Consider the following 20,369-nt stretch of genomic DNA (forward strand, 5'->3'; position numbering starts at 1 on the left):
TGTGTGTGTGTGTGTGTGTGTGTGTGTGTGTGTGTGTGTGTGTGTGTGTGTGCGCAGCGCTCGCTCTGGCCATGGAGAGGGACGGCTCCAGCGGTGGAGTGGTCAGACTGGCGGTCATCACGGAGCAGGGTGTGGAGCGACAGGCCATCCTCGGGAACCAGCTACCCAAGTTCTCCACCGTCTGAATCTGATCTGTGCTTTAGCAAAGCCTGAGGGTGTTTCTCTAGATGTTTGTCACTGAGCTCCAATAAACAAGACTCCGGTCCTCCTCTTTGGTGTCTGGCTGACTGATTTATTGACAGATGATTCATAATCCAGATGTTTTGATGAAATGAAGGGTTTTGCTTTTACGTTTGTGTTTGGGGCAGAACTGTCTGTCTGAAACTTTTCAATCGATATATTGCGTGTCTGTGTGTTACACCGTTGCATCGCCTTTAAATTGATTAATTTGACATTAGCCGTTTTTTTTTCCTGTTTATTGCTACAAAGCTGCTTTGAAATTTGTTTTTTTACAATAACTTTGTCACCAATTTTAGAACCTTGACGTCATTTTTTGAAACTCTAGACACAAAACAGTCATTATTTGTAACACAATAGGTTACATGTTGCCTTCAAGTCTTTAAAGAAGCCTTGCATTGGTTCAAATAACTTCTCATGAAATAGCGTTAGATCACCCACACACACGATGTGGATCATTAAATACAGTTGTTCAAAACACATGCTGCATCTTTCGTTATGGTTCTACACATTCATACGTCATTGTAATAGACTAGAGAGACCAGTACAGACACTGAAATCACTGAACAAAATCTAGTAATTCTGGGCCCCATTCAGTGGGGGGTGTTCATTCTGGGCCGCTCTCAAACACTCCTCCATGTCATGGCCAGGTTAAAGCCTGCCTCATCCAAAAATACGAATGGTTCTCATCAGCTTCCAGCACTAGCACCCGCTAGAAAGACATTTACTATCGGAAAAACAAATACTGAGAACGTTCTCTGTTTTCCCCCAACAACAGGCATCTTGAAAATGACCCTACCTGAACACACGCAGTCCTCAGTCGCTTCACTTTCATAATCTAAACGTGTAATATTGTTCATCCTTTTTTCATGAAAAAACTATGCATATTGAGTAATGCAACAGTTACTTAGCATCTTGAGCAGTTGTATCAATTGCTAGTTAGATCTTTGTAATGAAATCAATACACTTGACTCCGCTGTAATGTGTGCGATGAATTTTGAAATAGCAATACTTTGATGTCATTCTGAACTGGTGATCTTAGGTTGATGTGTATTGTATCCAAGCATTTGGTAACTTAATCCACTAACACTAATATTGACATGTAGTTGCAAGGTTACCTATAGTTAGTGAAATACAGTGAATCAATTCCATTGTTTCTAGCTGAGAAGAGCAAGAACTTTTTATTATTACTTCACTGGCCTGAGCCAACTAGTAATACTAGAAAGTTTTGAACTGATGGTCGAGACCGAATTACATCCAGCAGCGCTTCACTCCAGAGCGACTGCAGAAGGCTGGCCAATCAGAGAGCAGGGCCTCTCACAGGCCACGCCCCAACCAGCCAGTGCTTGAGCCACTGGTAGACGACGAGGTAGTTTCTGAGGAGCCAAAGGAACAGGAAACAGGAAGTGAGCGCATAAAGTACACACAGCAACAAAAAACCAGCAAACAGCCACCAGCACCAGGGCAGCAAACGTCCAAACGCTTCCCATCTGGTGGTTTGGAACGTGATCGTGGGCAGTTCTGCTTGGGCAGTACTTTGAGGTTGGGATTGGCCAATAATTGGTCCAAAGTTGGTGTTGAATGTGATTGTGTGTGGTTCTGGTTGGCCAGTAGCTTGACTTTGGGCCTCGGCAATAATTGGAGCGGTGGTTGGTGGTTCAGAGTTGGTTGTGGGTTGGGATGTGTCGGTTTTCCAGGTGGTTGGTTCTGTGGCATCTTGAGAGGGAAGATATGGATTGGCCATTGGAGTCAAGATAAAATACTCCGTCCAGAATTCATGCCAGATATTGGTCCAAGTCTCAGTAACCCAATACCTTTCAATAGAGGCCCAGGATTTGGTGGAATCATGCAGGTGGGCGTCTATAGTGGTGTGATATGGAGCAATCGGCATTTGAGTGCTGGAAATTGGTTTTACTGAGATTGTTGGAAGATCAGGAGGGGATTCGAGATCTGTAAGATGAGGAGCAAGTTCAAGATCTGAAATTTCAGAAGAGGATCTAATATCTGGACGTTCAGAAGATGATCCAATATCCTGGTCTCCTCTGGGGTGGAGGGGTGGAGGATAGGCTGGAGTTGGTGGATCTGGTGGACAGAAGCCACTCTCCTCCAGCTCAATGATGGGTCGTTTGAGCAGGTGAGGTGGTCTTGAAAGTCCTGGAATGTTATTTTGCAGTGTCTGTACGAACCCTGTTTAAGTGACCAGTTCTTGCAGCATTTTAATGTTTTTTTTGTTGTTATTTGAACTGAACTGTAGATTTCTGGAGTAAACTGTCTTACTACATATTTCCTATTTTATATTCATTTGCTAGTATTTAATTGACCATTATTTCTTCTGAACAAAGCAATTTCAGAAATGTCATGTTTTAGAGTGTAGGTCATCCTGTACTCTGTCAAGGGCAAAGCTAACCAGCTAAACTTGATATCAGAAGCATCTAAATGTTGCATGTGTTTGCAGCATATTGTAGACATGCTGCATCTTTCGTTATGGTTCTACACATTCATACGTCATTGTAATAGACTAGAGAGACCAGTACAGACACTGAAATCACTGAACAAAATCTAGTAATTCTGGGCCCCATTCAGTGGGGGGTGTTCGGCCCCCCAGCCAACATCATTCTGGGCCGCTCTCAAACACTCCTCCATGTCATGGCCAGGTTAAAGCCTGCCTCATCCAAAAATACGAATGGTTCTCATCAGCTTCCAGCACTAGCACCCGCTAGAAAGACATTTACTATCGGAAAAACAAATACTGATAACGTTCTCTGTTTTCCCCCAACAACAGGCATCTTGAAAATGACCCTACCTGAACACACGCAGTCCTCAGTCGCTTCACTTTCATAATCTAAACGTGTAATATTGTTCATCCTTTTTTCATGAAAAAACTATGCATATTGAGTAATGCAACAGTTACTTAGCATCTTGAGCAGTTGTATCCGCATATTGTAGTGAGTAAGCTTTCTTGGTATTGCTGTTTCAGATATCCACCATAATCTGTAGTCTGAGCTTGTGAAGGGCAGATACGTTACTAGTTAGTTTCAAGGAAAATCATTTTCTTTCTTTGTTTGCCAAATAACCCCGTGTATGTGTGTGTCCAGGTGTACACGGTGCCGGTCGGAGGGATGATGACCAGGCAGCCGGTGTCAGTGGGAGGATCCGGCAGCAGCTACATCTACGGATATGTGGACTCAAACTACAGAGTTGGAATGAGCAAAGAGGAGTGTCTTAAATTCACTGCAGAAGGTTAGACACACGCGCGCACACACTGACAAACACAGATACGCGCGCTCACTCACACACACACACTCACACAAACACGGACACGCTCACTCACTCAATCACACAGACACAGACACACGTGCGCACACTCACTCACACACACGGACACATGCGCGCGCACACACACTCACGCGCACTCACACACGCTCGCACAGACACACTCGCGCACACACACACAACCTCACACATATGCAGTAGTGATGGGAGGAACGAAGCTTTTCAAAACTAAACTTTGAATCAGTTGAACCATCTCACAATTCATAATTTAGAAAAAGTCATTATTTAGACTTTAAATGATGACTTTTGTATTTGGCCTTTTTTTTCCTCATATGTTTAACTATTACTCACAGTTTGGACTTTTTTTTCTCAAATATGTGATCATTTGGGGGTTTTGTTTCTAAATTGCAATTTTAAGGTTTTTCAAAACTTTGAGTCAGTTGAAAACTGGATCATGAAATGATTCACTGTCAAAGTGTCACATGCTGGTGTAAACGCAGTGAAAACTCAAGCCAAACCGCAACCTTTCAGTCTTAAAATCTGGGCTTTTTACTTCTTGAATATGCGTCTTGTCCATTACCATTTGGATTCTTTCATCTCTAAATTGCAAATTTTTGGTTTTTCGAAACTTTGAATCAGTTGAACCAAACGCTTCACAAAATGATTGAGTGTTTCGCGGCGCCCCACACTGGTTAAACCCGAGTAAGTGCAATGAAAACTCCATGCATGAAAACACTTACAAACCAGTTTCAGATGTTTTATTGGAATCTGTTGAATGTAATTAACAAACCGTGTTGGGAAGGTTATTGTGGAAATGTAATCGGTTACAGATGCAGTTAGTAATGTAACTATTTCAGGTACTTTATTGAAATAATGTAACTGGTTACTTTTGTAAATAAATTCTGATGAATGTTTTCAAACATTTAAACCAGGCTGATTACGATCAGATTTTCAAAATGCTTCTTCACTTGAGATTATAATATATCATTTAATTTAGCACAGCAATATTTTAATCAATGCAGTTTGGGAAAGAAATCGGTTAGATCTGTGTTTGCGTGTTATAAATATTCAAATAACGCTCTTTGTAACTCTTAACATTATCATGAGTAACTGTAATTTAATTAGGTCAACACTTTTTTTTTTTTTTTTTAGTAACTTAACAGATTATAATTAAGTTTAATTATACAAATGTGTTGTTTCCTAGAAATGTGTCAAACTGATCTAGACTGGTTTATGGGTTCACCGTTGTGACGTAAATAAGCCTCTTTTTGGCAGTTTGATTCGTGCTGCGAGTCATTGATTTGAACCAATGATTGGCGAAGGTTTCAGAGCTTCACGAAGCTGTGTGTGTGTGTGTGTGTGTGTGTGTGTGTGTGTGTGTGTGTGTGTGTGTGTGTGTGCGCAGCGCTGGCTCTGGCCATGGAGAGGGACGGCTCCAGCGGTGGAGTGGTCAGACTGGCGGTCATCACGGAGCAGGGTGTGGAGCGACAGGCCATCCTCGGGAACCAGCTACCCAAGTTCTCCACCGTCTGAATCTGATCTGTGCTTTAGCAAAGCCTGAGGGTGTTTCTCTAGATGTTTGTCACTGAGCTCCAATAAACAAGACTCCGGTCCTCCTCTTTGGTGTCTGGCTGACTGATTTATTGACAGATGATTCAAAATCCAGATGTTTTGATGAAATGAAGGGTTTTGCTTTTACGTTTGTGTTTGGGGCAGAACTGTCTGTCTGAAACTTTTCAATCGATATATTGCGTGTCTGTGTGTTACACCGTTGCATCGCCTTTAAATTGATTAATTTGACATAATTAGCCTTTTTTTTCCTGTTTATTGCTGCAAAGCTGCTTTGAAATTTGTTTTTTTACAATAACTTTGTCACCAATTTTAGAACCTTGACGTCATTTTTTGAAACTCTAGACACAAAACAGTCATTATTTGTAACACAATAGGTTACATGTTGCCTTCAAGTCTTTAAAGAAGCCTTGCATTGGTTCAAATAACTTCTCATGAAATAGCGTTAGATCACCCACACACACGATGTGGATCATTAAATACAGTTGTTCAAAACACATGCTGCATCTTTCGTTATGGTTCTACACATTCATACGTCATTGTAATGGACTAGAGAGACCAGTACAGACACTGAAATCACTGAACAAAATCTAGTAATTCTGGGCCCCATTCAGTGGGGGGTGTTCATTCTGGGCCGCTCTCAAACACTCCTCCATGTCATGGCCAGGTTAAAGCCTGCCTCATCCAAAAATACGAATGGTTCTCATCAGCTTCCAGCACTAGCACCCGCTAGAAAGACATTTACTATCGGAAAAACAAATACTGAGAACGTTCTCTGTTTTCCCCCAACAACAGGCATCTTGAAAATGACCCTACCTGAACACACGCAGTCCTCAGTCGCTTCACTTTCATAATCTAAACGTGTAATATTGTTCATCCTTTTTTCATGAAAAAACTATGCATATTGAGTAATGCAACAGTTACTTAGCATCTTGAGCAGTTGTATCAATTGCTAGTTAGATCTTTGTAATGAAATCAATACACTTGACTCCGCTGTAATGTGTGCGATGAATTTTGAAATAGCAATACTTTGATGTCATTCTGAACTGGTGATCTTAGGTTGATGTGTATTGTATCCAAGCATTTGGTAACTTAATCCACTAACACTAATATTGACATGTAGTTGCAAGGTTACCTATAGTTAGTGAAATACAGTGAATCAATTCCATTGTTTCTAGCTGAGAAGAGCAAGAACTTTTTATTATTACTTCACTGGCCTGAGCCAACTAGTAATACTAGAAAGTTTTGAACTGATGGTCGAGACCGAATTACATCCAGCAGCGCTTCACTCCAGAGCGACTGCAGAGGGCTGGCCAATCAGAGAGCAGGGCCTCTCACAGGCCACGCCCCAACCAGCCAGTGCTTGAGCCACTGGTAGACGACGAGGTAGTTTCTGAGGAGCCAAAGGAACAGGAAACAGGAAGTGAGCGCATAAAGTACACACAGCAACAAAAAACCAGCAAACAGCCACCAGCACCAGGGCAGCAAACGTCCAAACGCTTCCCGTCTGGTGGTTTGGAACGTGATCGTGGGCAGTTCTGCTTGGGCAGTACTTTGAGGTTGGGATTGGCCAATAATTGGTCCAAAGTTGGTGTTGAATGTGATTGTGTGTGGTTCTGGTTGGCCAGTAGCTTGACTTTGGGCCTCGGCAATAATTGGAGCGGTGGTTGGTGGTTCAGAGTTGGTTGTGGGTTGGGATGTGTCGGTTTTCCAGGTGGTTGGTTCTGTGGCATCTTGAGAGGGAAGATATGGATTGGCCATTGGAGTCAAGATAAAATACTCCGTCCAGAATTCATGCCAGATATTGGTCCAAGTCTCAGTAACCCAATACCTTTCAATAGAGGCCCAGGATTTGGTGGAATCATGCAGGTGGGCGTCTATAGTGGTGTGATATGGAGCAATCGGCATTTGAGTGCTGGAAATTGGTTTTACTGAGATTGTTGGAAGATCAGGAGGGGATTCGAGATCTGTAAGATGAGGAGCAAGTTCAAGATCTGAAATTTCAGAAGAGGATCTAATATCTGGACGTTCAGAAGATGATCCAATATCCTGGTCTCCTCTGGGGTGGAGGGGTGGAGGATAGGCTGGAGTTGGTGGATCTGGTGGACAGAAGCCACTCTCCTCCAGCTCAATGATGGGTCGTTTGAGCAGGTGAGGTGGTCAAGAACACACCACGGAGTCTGCGGCAGGAACGATGTCGTTCGATCTGTCGTGCATGTAGACGTTGTGTTCCTAGTCGTTCCGGTAGCTGTGGAGGTAACCGACCGCGCAGCTGCAGAGCCAGGGATTGTGGGTCAGGTAAACGTAAGACAGCTCGGGCTTGGACGAGAAGAAGCGGTCGGGCATCAGCGAGACGCTGTTATTCTCCAAGTCGAAGGTCTTTAGGCCGCCGGAGGAGACGCGCTGCAGGAGGCGCGGAGGCAGCGCGGGAAGCTTGTTCTCAGACAGGCTAATGACCTCCAGACGCGGCAGCTCGCTGAAGGTGCCGTCGTGAAGGGAACGAATCTGGTTCTTGTCTAAGTAGATCTCCATCAGACTGGGAGCGCAGCAGAACACCAGTCCTCCCAAACCAGTTAACCTGTTACCAGACAAACGCAAGACGCTCAGCTTCTCCAGCACTGGACCTGAAAGAAACAGAGTTTGAGACTCTCATCACATCAGAATGAAAGTTTTGTGCCTTTTAATTCATGTGTAAACAAGCACTTGACTAAATCTACAACCATAAAAAGGCTTAATATAATAGAAAATAATAATGTTATTATCATAATGAAAAATACAAATGAATAAAATACAAAACCAAATCTACAAAATGTACTTGTGCTGTAGCTTGTTTTAAAACTCTAAACTTTGTAAACCACAAGAACCTAACTTCTTACAAACATACATTTTAAGACACTTATTTTTAAAATTAAAAAAGAATTATAATAAAAAAAATAGCATTTTAATTTAGCATTTTAAATTTTAATGTCACATTTTAATTTTTGCATTTTGGTTTTTAATATTTGCATTTTAATTTTCATAGAAATTTTTGCATTTTACACTAACTTTTGCATTTTAATTTTGCCTTAAGATCTTTTCATTGTAATTTTTGCATTTTTATTTTTTATTAATCTCTTTAATTTCCACTGAAATTTTTGCATTTATTTTGAAATTTTTTTTTTATTTGAATAGCACACTTTGCTATTTAACTTGGTATTTTAATTTTTGCAATTTACATTTTATTTATTTACATTTTGCTTTTTATTTTTTGCATTTCAAGTTTTATTGAAATTTTTGCATTTTGAATTTCATACTTTGCTATTTAATGTTTGCATTCAAATGTTTGCATTTAGCATTAATCTAGTGTTTTTGACAGTTAGAGTAAGATGACTGATGCGCTTCTGTTTCCCTGGCGGCTCCAGTGTGCTGATGTGATTGTGGCTCAGGTCCAGCTCGTGCAGCTCTGAGAATCCAGAATACATGGACCAGGACAGAGAGGTGAACTGGTGTCCAGTGAGAACCAGGAGCTGTGTCTGTGTCCCTGACTCACGCAGCTGGCGCGGGGCCGATGGTCCTGGTTCCTGTCGCTCTGACAGCTGCTGCTCGTGACGATGAAGCTCCGCATCAGGAGGAAGACCAGCGTGATGAAGGCTGCCGGATATTAAGACACTGTTGAGCAAAACTGTCACCACATGTTAGAACTTCATAAAACAGCATGTTTATGCCAAATTTTACCACAAAATCAAGAAAGAAAAAAAAGACTGATAACACTATTTGACCATTGTGACATATTTAACAATTGCACATTTTTATTACAAGTTCTCTTTAAATGTATTCCGAAAAAAAGTAAAACTGGATTATGTTGTCATTTTATAAATGTTAATTTACTGTTAATTTCATATCAATGAGCTTCTTTTTTTTTTTTAAAGAAATTAATAGTTGTATTCATCAAGGCATTGTGACAGTAAAGACATTTCTAATGTTACAGAAGATTTCTATTTCAAATAAATGCTGTTCTTCTGAACTTTCTGTTCATCTGTGAATCCTGAAAAATAAAATGCATCACAGTTTCCACAAAAATACTGGGCAGCACGACGGTTTTCAACATTGATAATAATCAGAAATGTTTCTCGAGCAGCAGATCAGCATATTATACTGATTTCTGAAGATCATGTGACACTGAAGACTGGAGGAATGATGCTGAAAATACAGCTGCACATCACAGAAATACATTTCATAACAGATATTCACATAGACAACTGCCGTTTGAAATAATAATATTTCACTGTTTTACTGTATTTCTGATCAAACAAGTGCAGCCCTGGTGAGCAGAAGACATTAAAAATCTTCATTTTAATCCACATTTTTTAACGGTGGTGTACATTTTGAAATTAAGATGATTTACTTCCCTGCAGAACGAGACTTTTAAGAATTAACGCTTAAATGTTCTTAATCACAATGAAAATGAAAAACAAGGACTAGATGAGTACATGTTCTGAAAGAAGAGTGAGAGCCAGACTGCTTGTAAAATGACGTCGCTGTCGGATGTCTGTCTTTCTAAGGCTTTTAAAACTGCGATCCGGTGACTTCTGAACCGTTTTGATCATTTTAAGCTTTATTGTTTTGAAAAACGCCCATCTTCAGAGTCAGTCAGATATTGAAGAGCTACAGACGCCAGCTTCTGTCAACAAAAACACTAGAAACTGTCGTCTTTATACACATATACGTGCTTTATTGACATCTTTAAAACTCAAAAATAACTCAAAACCAAAAAAGAGCAACAGAAGAGCAGAAAAACAGGTTCATCATCGTGTTGGAAACGACGTCAAAGTCAACCTCAAAACAGTGAGCGCTGCATGTGTGTGTGTGTTTGTGCTAATCCACTCCTCGCACACAAACACACACTACTCCATTCAATCATAACCAAACTAAAAAAACCTCGCCATCGTCAAACACAATCAGCAGATTGTCCAGAAGGGTTAGAAAAGGTCTTTAATAACCCCGCCCACCTGCCACGCAGTTACCATGACGACACCGTGCAGCCTCACACAAGCAGGCCTGATCTAAATCTGCCTCAAAAATAACGTCAAACCGGATCAAACCACTGTCTGTGGCACAAAGGCACGGGAATCATAATCCGAATAAATAGTCAAAATATTTCTGCCATCTGACTGAGTTTCCATCCTAAAAAAACACCAACTCTAAAACTCACACAACTTGCATCTTCACTCCACATGTCCATTGCATTGACCTTTGAACCCTCACATCACTTTCACCATCAGCATCTGCTAGTAAACTCATTCCAGCCCTGCACACCCGTGCATTTCTCAGTTCTCTCCTCCCAATCATTTGATTCAGCTGGTTCGTTTTAATGGACTGGTTCTTGATTCGAGTCGTTCCGTGATGGGGTTTTGTTTCAGCTCTGGTTCAATGTTCGTTAACTGAGCTGTGAATCGACGAGTGTGATGAAATCTCGTGTAGTTTAACATTGATCACCCGGCTCAGTTTATTACACTAAAGACCATTCCTGCCACGCTGAGTTTGGTTGAAAAGACCAGTTGAAAGACTGAAATAAGATGAAAGGTGAGTCAAATGATTCTAGCAGCATCTGAACATGTGCTGAAGCCAGAACGTTTGTGTTTTGAGTTGTTCCGTTCTGAACATACGAACACTAATGCACAACTAGTCCTGGGCCGAGTCATTGCTGGAGGTACGTGATCCTGAACAACACCAAACACACAGACGGAGAACAGAGTTTGGGTTAACTAGTCTCGGACAGCCCACACATGCATATTGCACTTAAAATAATGAGAGCTTTGCAAAACCCACAAGCTCTAGTCTGATTGGATGACCAGGAGTCAGTGTGCACAAGACTAAAGGCCGTTCACACCAAGAACGATAACTATAACGATAGCGATAGTAGCGTGCTCACAAGTGGACGATAACATTCTGTTTATTGTAAGCGCTGCTGTTTTGTCGTCTGTCGCTTTAAATGCTCGAGCTCGGATGGATTCTGATTGGCTGTCAATGTTTTTGTCATCCATCAACTGGAAAAAACATTGTTTTGAAATGATTCCAATGATATCGTTCCTCAGTCATTATCATTATAGTTGCGATGCGGACTTGTTCAAAAATGTGCATACTGAAAAAGGCCGGCTGTCCGTTATCTAAAGTGTAGGGATACATAAATGACTGCTCGAAGCCAGGTCACATTTGCGATTTCTTGACGAAATTTCACAGACGGAAAAAAAGATCCATTGTTTTGTTTTTTTTTCAAACTAAGAAATCGCTTTTAATCCAAGCAGCTTTTTTGCTGGTCAACGCAGCAAATTTGCGAGACCAACTTGAACCAGTTGCGAAATCTTCCGCGAAAATTTCCCAATCGCGTAGATTCCTATTAAAACGACTTGATTTCGCCTGCAAAAATGTGCGGAACTAATCGTTATAGTTGTGATGCAGACTTCTAATTAAGTGATGGTTACATTAGCAAAATATATTCAAAATTTAAAAACTAAAAAAGTCTTTTGTGCATAATCAAAAGTGTACTGATACATAAAACACAAGTTGTTTAAAGCAACACATTTGAAACTAAAACGAAAAAAAGCGAAATTCCCAATCGCGTAGATTCCTATTAAAACGACTTGACTTCGCCTGCAAAAATGTGCGGAACTACAGTAGATGTGAGCTCACCTTAAGAGCGAATATTAAAGCTTCATCATCATAGTTATCTCTCTCGTCGTGAACTGGTCTTAACTGTCACTCAAACGCTCTCTTCCTGTCAAAAGTGGGCGGTTCTTGGCCAGAATGAACTCTCTGCTGATAGTCTGGCTACACGAGACTGTTAACTAACCCATCAAAACAACATGGCTTGTATTTCATGACATCGTAAGTGAAGGACAGTAAAACGACGGACTCTCAGACGGGCGTTCCTTTGCTCTTCAGGTCGGGGGCGCTGTACTGCCGTCTCATGCGCGGCGGCGTGACGTAGCCATGTGGTTTTTGGTTTCTGCCGCGCTGTTGATCGGAAAGCGTGTGCGGTAGAGTCTGGAAAGCGGGCCACTGATGATTGATGTACGGTTGTGCGTCCGCCCCCTCCCCGCGCGCGCAAGGACCCGGCGACTGTCGCCGATAGCGACCGCGTCCCGAATGCTTCGCGCCGCTATTGTTGTGGTGCCCGTTGCTATAGTAACCCTGGTTGCCAGGCACGGTGGAGCCATCCAGTGAGTTGCGCCTGTAGCGCCACTGTTGCTGAGGAAACGGATTGCCGTTGCCATAGTTTCCATTGCCGTATTGGGGAGGTTGCCAGGGGCGACTGAGGGAGGGCGCACGCATGACGACCGGCACTTGGAACGGTAGAGGAAGTAACGGCATGCCGGGGACGGGGCCTCGTCCCTCATCCTTGAGATCGTCCAGAGTGACGGATGCATTCGGGCCCCAGGAGAGCCGGTGCTGTGGGTTGCTCTTAAAGGGGAATTTCAGCTTGCAGTCCTGAGGGGGAATGAAGCGTCCCGTTCCAGGAAGGTGGATCACGCCCTCCCCGGCCCCGCCCCCGGCTCCGCCCCCTCTGCGCAGCAGCTTGGTGATCTGCTGCTGCTGCAGGTTGTGCAGACGCAACTGCTCCTGCTTGAGCCAGCGCAGGCGGCCCCTCCGGAAGGCGGGGTCTTCTTCCATCAGTCGTGACACTCGCTTCTCTTTAGGGAGGGGCTCCAGAGGGCCACGCCCATCCGGGTCATCGCCCCGCCCCTGATGGCCGTTCACAAGCAGTTCCTCTGATTCTTCATCATCATCATCATCATCATCCTACACAAACACAATCATGTCAACCATTACCGACTCCACTCAGAATTGAGCTGAGAATGCCTTTAAATTCCAACTGAATTTCGAAATTTTATTTAAATTTGAATTGATGTAACAAAAAGGATGCAGAATTGCAAAATTGCATTTTTAACTAGAAGGCTTGTCAAGATAATCTCAGAATGTTAGAATAATTTTTTTTTAAAAAGCCTTAAAGTCTGAGGGTTTATTGGCCTAAAAGAGAAGGAAAGAAACAAAGAAACACAAAAAATAAAGAACAAAAAGAAAACAATTAACAAAAAATGTAAAAGAAAGAAAAAACAAACAAAACTAGAAAAACAAACAAAAAAGAAAAAAACAAAGAGAAACAAAAAAGAAAAACTCAAAACAAAGAAAGCAAACAAAAGAAAGAAAAACAAAAAGATTGAAAGTGTTTGAAATGTACTTTTGCATCCATTCATTTTTCCTTTTTTAACCATGACAAAAAAAAAAATTTTTAAACGCTGCGATGAAAACCAAAATTGAAATTAGAACCGTACACACAGAATGCTGCCCAAAAAAGTAAAATATCGACTTCTTTTCAGATTTTTGTTGATGACTTTTTGCACCTTTAATAAACATTTGAAAACTGCACAAATTGATATTTAAAAAATGTCAATTTCAACAAGTTTTATTTGGCCAAATTAGAAGTAATGCTTCTCCCGCAACAATGCAGAGACTTAATACAAATATTGGGGTATAATTTTGTCATAATTGGATCTCGGTATTGGAGAGGACCATGCATGGCCACGCAAAGAACGTACAGTACATCGTGTTAGAGCGCTATGCACGAGGCTTTGATATACGGGGCAAATATATAAATATAATATATAAATATATACAATTATAATTTCTCCTACTTCTCCAGATAAAGACAGGTCAGTTCCAGAATCAAATCACTGATGGTGCTTCTGAAACCAGTGAGGCTGCGCTAGCATCTATTTTGACATATTTCTACCCTGTCCACTGATAGGGACATCCGCATATATATGCCATTAACTGTATATATATATATATATATATATATACGCCACACCGGAAACTTTGCAGCTTGTGAGCTGTCACTGGTCCTCTAAGCATCATGAAAAACAAACGTATTCAAATTCTGAATGGATTAGCCAAGAAAGCACACAAAGAGCACTCCCTTTATAATAATTAAAAAGCTGTCACTCATTTCAGTTTATCGTGATCTCACAAAGTTAATCAATGAAGCTCTACACTGTACAATGAAACTCTTATTCACATCATGTTATACTTTTTGTTATAGAGACTCCCGATGGTGTAGCACTGAACAAAACTGTGGCGTGCAGTGGATTCTAACTTAAAACGCTTGGCCACTGAGTTCAGGAAATCAGCAGCAAATGTCGGTGATTGGCTATTGATCAGTGCTACAAAAACACGTTGAAAATAGAAACCTTTGGAAAACATGTTTCGCCAGTATTCTATTTCTTCAACTCTAGCACTCCCATACAACTGGCCCTGGATACAGTCCATTGCAAAGAAATATGTAATGAGCATTTCATACATGTTTTTAGGCGTGAAAAATGATCAAGATAAAAATATCGAAGCCAACGGCTTTCGTAAAGCAATAGGTTACTGGTAGCCACGTCAGTAGCGCGAGAGGGCGCTTAGGACTATAGACTCTGGAGATGCTAAAAAAGCTAGAAATTAAATTGAGCATTTATTTACATTAAAAAACAAGATTTATATCCTTTTTTCGATTTTGAATAATGAAAATGAGTTTGTGTCTGCTTATTCTATTCATCAGAGTTTGAACCATTAAAGAAGAAATGGCGCTTTCCGTATTTCATTTCTGGGTTAAAAACCAAAAGAATGGACGCAAAAAATCCGTGTATCATTCGATCATTCGTTTTTTTATTTAATATTGAAAGTAGAAAAATGAGAAAACGGCTCCTTTTTCGTGTTTTAGTTTTTTTCCCAAAAAACGAAAAACGTGAATTCAGCTTAAATTTTCGTTTTTCGTTCATGGGTGGAAAAATGAATAAACAGCTTGAATATTTGATTTCTACACGTGGGCGGGAATTAAACGCCCCTTTCTGCTGATTGGTCAGCCGAAGATCAAACCGTGCCGTCATCAGTTCTTCTGCAGTATCATGCAGCAGAATAATAGTCCTCCACTGCTGCAGGTGTACAGATTAATTACCCATTTGATCAATTTCATATTTTTCTCATCCAACAGACTAATGAATAGCTGGACACAACTGGTACCGGGGCAGAGTCTAGACAGGGCTTTCTTCTGTGTAGACCAGCGGTTCTTAAAGTGATGGGGGGTCCGAGAAATAATTAGCTATAGCCTAAAGTATTTCCAGACTGCAAAGTGTTTTTTTTTTTTATCGTGATACATAGGCCTACTGTGATTTATTCCAAAGTGACTTATATGATGCATTTAACATCTAATCATCTAAATGAAGCCTTTTAAAAGACGAGTATTCGCTGTGGTTCATGTTTGTGGCATGCGCCAGAAAGATGCTCGAGGAGACCGAGACACGCTAAAGCTGCGCATTCTGTTGTTCTCTTTATTCTTCAAAGACATGACATTTTGTAGTTATTCTGAACGTAACGTTACACAATTAAAAATATACATTTTACCATACGACTATAAATGACAGAGTATTAAGTTATTTCCCCTCGATGGGGAAAAAAATCCAAGTGAACATCAATCAGTACTCAATATTAATGTAAACTGCTTTAAATATGACTGCTGCTTATTTCCTCTGCACTTCAATACTGGTCTGCGCTTGACTGTAGTCTGTCTGCTTATTGAGTTTATTTAATCCATCGCAATGGTGACTTTATTTTTATTTTTATTTTTTTGAAGCGGATGCATATCTGTCGTAAAATAATCCTATGCATCTCGTGGCGTATATATTCCAAGCATTCTGAAGGTATTCTGAGGGTTTGGTGAGAAACAAACTGAAATTGCAAGTTATTATATTTTATGAAAATCTTGCGTTGCAGTGCGAGTGCGCAGCAGCACAAGTGCATATCATTTTGAGATATCAATTATAATACATTTTACACAATACTACATTGTATAACTCTAACAATAGGCTATTTAATATCTGCTGTTCTCCGGTTGTCAGTCAGAATGACAGTTCTTGCGTGAACATTATAGGCCTATATATAGCCAAGCCAATTTATTATTCTTTCCTTTTTGTCTTAGTGTTTAAAATATTTATTTTGAACCTAATTAATTAATTACTTAAACAGACTTACTGGGTGAGCAGGGTAGGCTAAGACAGCTGTCATGTCATACCCTGCCATGCCCAGCTGATGCAAAGAATAGAATTTATATCTACACAGAAGAAAGCCCTGTCTAGACTCTGCCCCGGTATGAGTTGTGTTGAGCTATTCATTAGCCTGTTTGTTTGATGAAAAAAGACTAAATGTAGTTGCAATAAATGTGTTAAGAATCCATACAACTGCAGCAGCGGAGGACTATTATTCTGCTGCATGGTACTGCAGAAGAACTGATGATGGCACGGTTTGATCTTCGGCTGACCAATCAGCAGAAAGGGGCGTTTAATTCCCGCCCACGTGTAGAAATCAAATATTCAAGCTTTTTATTCATTTTTCCACCCAAGAACGAAAAACGAAAATTTAAGCTGAATTCTCGTTTTCCGTGTTTTGGAAAAAAAACGAAAATACAAAAAAGGAGCTGTTTTCTAATTTTTCTACTTTCAATATTAAATCAAAAAACGAATGATCGAATGATACACGGATTGCAAAAGTACACTGACCTGGTTTATTGGCCTTAAAGAGAAAGAAAGAAAGAAAGAAAGAAAGAAAGAAAGAAAGAAAGAAAGAAAGAAAGAAGGAAAACAAAAAAGAAAAAATAGAAAGCAAAAAAATGGTAAGAAAAAAATAAATAAACAACAAACAAAATAAGAAAAAAACTACAAAAAAAACAAGAAAAGAAAGAAAATGAAATAAAGAAACAAAGCAAGAGAACTTAAGAAAGAAAAGAAAAACAAAAAAGACTGAAAGTGTCTGAAATGTCATCTACTGTAAATAAATTTGTAAATAAGTTTATATATTTCATCACAGGTTTGAAGAAACTTTCATTTCTGTTGATACATCACCTGCTGGATTTTTTTTAACAAAGTTCAGTAATGCAAGTGTGTGTGAGTGTGTGTGAGAGTGAGTGTGTGTGTGTGTGTGTGTGTGTGAGTGTGTGTGAGAGAGTGTGTGTGTATGCACCTGCTGCACTGTCGGGATGATGCTCTCCATCTTTATCATTCGGTCTCTGAGGGCTCTGATCTCCTCGTCCTTCATGTTGTTCTGCTCTTTGACCTCCTGCAGGATGTCGGTCAGTTTGTGGACGTGCGCTCTGAGGTCACACACACCGCTCTCTCCGTCTGTCGTCTCCAGCGTGCGCTCGTCTGCGATGCCCACCGTGTCCCACACGTCCTGCGCCACCTCCCTCCAGGCCTCGCTCTCGGCTGCGTCTCGTTTGCCGTACATGCGGCAGAGCTCCTTCATCTTGACGATGGCCAGCGCCTCCATCTCCTGCCGTGAGTGTCTGAAATCTCCGAGCGCAACCTCGTAGCAGATCTCCTTCACTGCCTGCAGCTTCAGGTCGCTCATGGTCACCTGCTGGGGGTCTTTGCTGATGCGCCTGCGCTGCGGGATCTGATAGACGCGGAGCGGCTCGCGCCGTTTGCCGCTGCTGGGTAAACCGCAGCGCTTCACTATGGACTGAACCTGAAACACACACGAGGAGCATAAGACGTCTGTCCTGTATTCACAAAACATTTGTGACCCTGGACCACAAACCAGTCATAAGGGTCAATTTTGTGAAATTATAAATAATCTTTCCATTGATGTATGGTTTGTTAGGATCGGACAATATCTGAAAATCTGGAATCTGAGGGTGCAACAAAATCTAAATATTGAGAAAATCATCTTTAAAGTTGTTCAAATGAAGTTCTTAGCAATGCATATTACTAATCAAACATTAAGTTTTGATATATTTACGGTAGGAGATTTACTAAATATCTTCATGGAACATGATCTTTACTTAATATCCTAATGATTTTTGTCATAAAAGAGAAATGTATAATTGTGACCCATACAATGTATTGTTGGCTATTGCTACAAATATCCCCCAGCGACTTAACACTGCTTTTGTGCTGCAGGGACACGTTTTATCTTACCACTAGGAGTTCTCCTAAATAGCAGTTTTCTCTTCACACCTATTCACAGAGCTGCTGAGACGAACTTGTAGTAAGGAATAGAGAGGTCTTAAGCGCAGAGTAAGGGGGCGGGGCTGAGCTCGTTGCTATGGATGATGTCAGCGTGCTTATTAACTATGCACACAGTGATTGGCTGATAGTCTCTGTCAGAGATTTATTCATAGAAATAAAGACCAATTTAGGGCAGACGTCACAGTTACGTCACTTGCATTGTGTTTGCAGAAAAACACTGGTTACAAATGGAGGGAAACGAGTAAAATCCATGGAATAAGAGAAAAATAAAGCAATAAGCCCTTAGCGGTTATAAATTCACTGTAAACCACGGCTTCACGGGGGTTACTGCTTTTATTAAACGGTTATTCCATATACGTAGCAAGGTTTCACAAAATAAAACAGAGCAAATAAAGTGTAATGATATTAATAAAAACAGTATTCTTCCACCAAACAATGTAGCTCCTCAGAAACAGTTGTGGTTGCTACAAAGTGGTTGCCGAGCAACACACAAACGTAAACAAAGCTGTATGTTACTTTGTTACAGCTTCGAACGCGGCTCAGCCAATCAGAGCCAAGCACCAGAACTCTCCGCTTTATAAAAGTATTTCTGTGCTTTTGGATGTCAGAACGGGAATGCAAATCATTTTTATAGAATGCTGTCATCAAAGACGCCATTTGAAGCTAAACGCAGACGTTTAAACGGACAGACTATGGATGAAGTCTGCTATGGTTACTCTACTTTTAAAGCATAAATTTGATTTAAACAATAGGTCTAAATAATATTCACATATGCAGTTCACAGGGGAATTATAGTTATTAGTCCTACAGTTACAGCACGAAATACTATTTAAACCTATTACTATTAACATTTTATATAACATTTACCTATTTTATCTCACAATTCTGACTTTTTTTTCTGAAGTTTATATCTCCTAGTTCGGACTTTATAAATCGGTTTAATGCAACAATAGCGAGTTTGTCAACTCTGAGGAAAAAAATTCAGAGGCGAGGGAAAAAAGAGAGAATGCCGAGTTGCTTTTTCTTATCAGAATTGTGAGATATGATCACGTAATTGCGAAAATAAAGTCAGAATTTTGAAATATAAACTCAAATTTACCTTTTTTTTATTCTTTTATTACATAGCTTCCATAGACTACTACTTGAAAACTGTAAATTAAACTTAATTACTTTAAATTACTTTAATTTTAGTTAATGATAATAATGCTGATATCTGATTCTTAATTAAACAGACTGCTGCACATATATGACCACAATACAGAGCAACTGCATTCAATACTAATATTTTATTTGATATGTATATCATACGTACAGATATATCAGTAATTGTGACCAAAATACCAATAATAACCAAAACAAACAAAAAAATCATTTAAAAAAAAATTATAAACAAGCCCAAAATACAACCGGACTCTTATTTTGAAATGTCTCTATTTTTCTGGTACCTTGTTAGCTGGTAGTTTCTCTCTCAGGGACGAAATGAGTCTCCAGCTTTCTTCACATGAGCGTTTGTCAGAATCATCTCCACTGTCTGAATCTGCGTACTGAACACACTCACACACACACACACATAATAGTGTGACTCACAGTTAGCAGACCTTTATCATGTAATACTGCAGAAATAGTTTTGTACTGATATATACTACCGTTCAAAAGTTTGGGGACAGTACTTTTTTAATACTTTTATTCATCAAGGATGCATTAAATTGATAAAAAGTAACAGACATTTAAAATGTTACAAAATATTTATATTTAAAAATGCTGTTATTTTGAACTTTATATTCATCTGTGAATCCTGAAAAATAAAATATATCACAGTTTCCACAAAAATATTGTTCAGCACAACTGTTTTCAACATTGATAATAATCAGAAATGTTTCTCGAGCAGCAGATCAGCATATTATACTGATTTCTGAAGATCATGTGACACTGAAGACTGGAGGAATGATGCTGAAAATACAGCTGCGCATCACAGAAATACATTACAGTTTAACACATATTCACATAGAACACAGCTGTTTTACACTGTAATAATATTTAGCTGTTTTTTACTGTAGTTTTTATTAAATAAATGTAGCCTTGGTGAGCAGAAGAGACTTCTTTCAAAACATTTAAAACTTTTACAGACCCCAAAGTTATAAAGCTAGTGTGTGTTAATCTTGCACTTTTTAACAGGTCTGTGTGTGTGTGTGTGAGAGTGTGTGAGTGAGTGAGTGAGTGTGTGTGTGTGTGAGAGAGAGAGAGAGAGAG

At 40.1% G+C, this 20,369-nt stretch overlaps 2 protein-coding genes across 2 annotated transcripts in view; one reads left to right on the top strand and one right to left on the bottom strand.

The window, feature by feature from the left end:
- Positions 1 to 5,132, top strand: part of LOC107574535 (proteasome subunit beta type-6-like) — a 7,007-nt gene extending 1,875 nt beyond the window's left edge. Inside the window, exons 3-4 of the mRNA XM_016260992.1 lie at positions 3,333 to 3,477; positions 4,916 to 5,132. Coding sequence (XP_016116478.1) covers positions 3,333 to 3,477; positions 4,916 to 5,043 — 273 coding nt within the window. The 3' untranslated portion in view covers positions 5,044 to 5,132. The remainder of the gene's footprint in view (positions 1 to 3,332; positions 3,478 to 4,915) is intronic.
- Positions 5,133 to 11,105: 5,973 nt separating this feature from the next.
- The window catches only part of LOC107574536 (kinesin-like protein KIF1C), a 29,889-nt gene continuing 20,625 nt past the window's right edge, over positions 11,106 to 20,369 (bottom strand). Inside the window, exons 17-19 of the mRNA XM_016260993.1 lie at positions 19,565 to 19,663; positions 17,113 to 17,616; positions 11,106 to 12,858 (exon numbers count right to left, since the gene is read on the bottom strand). Of these exons, the coding sequence (XP_016116479.1) occupies positions 11,974 to 12,858; positions 17,113 to 17,616; positions 19,565 to 19,663 (1,488 nt within the window). The 3' untranslated portion in view covers positions 11,106 to 11,973. The remainder of the gene's footprint in view (positions 12,859 to 17,112; positions 17,617 to 19,564; positions 19,664 to 20,369) is intronic.

This window comes from Sinocyclocheilus grahami, unplaced genomic scaffold (assembly GCF_001515645.1).
Source record: "Sinocyclocheilus grahami isolate Dianchi unplaced genomic scaffold, SAMN03320097.WGS_v1.1 scaffold2264.1, whole genome shotgun sequence".
Lineage (NCBI taxonomy): Eukaryota > Metazoa > Chordata > Actinopteri > Cypriniformes > Cyprinidae > Sinocyclocheilus > Sinocyclocheilus grahami.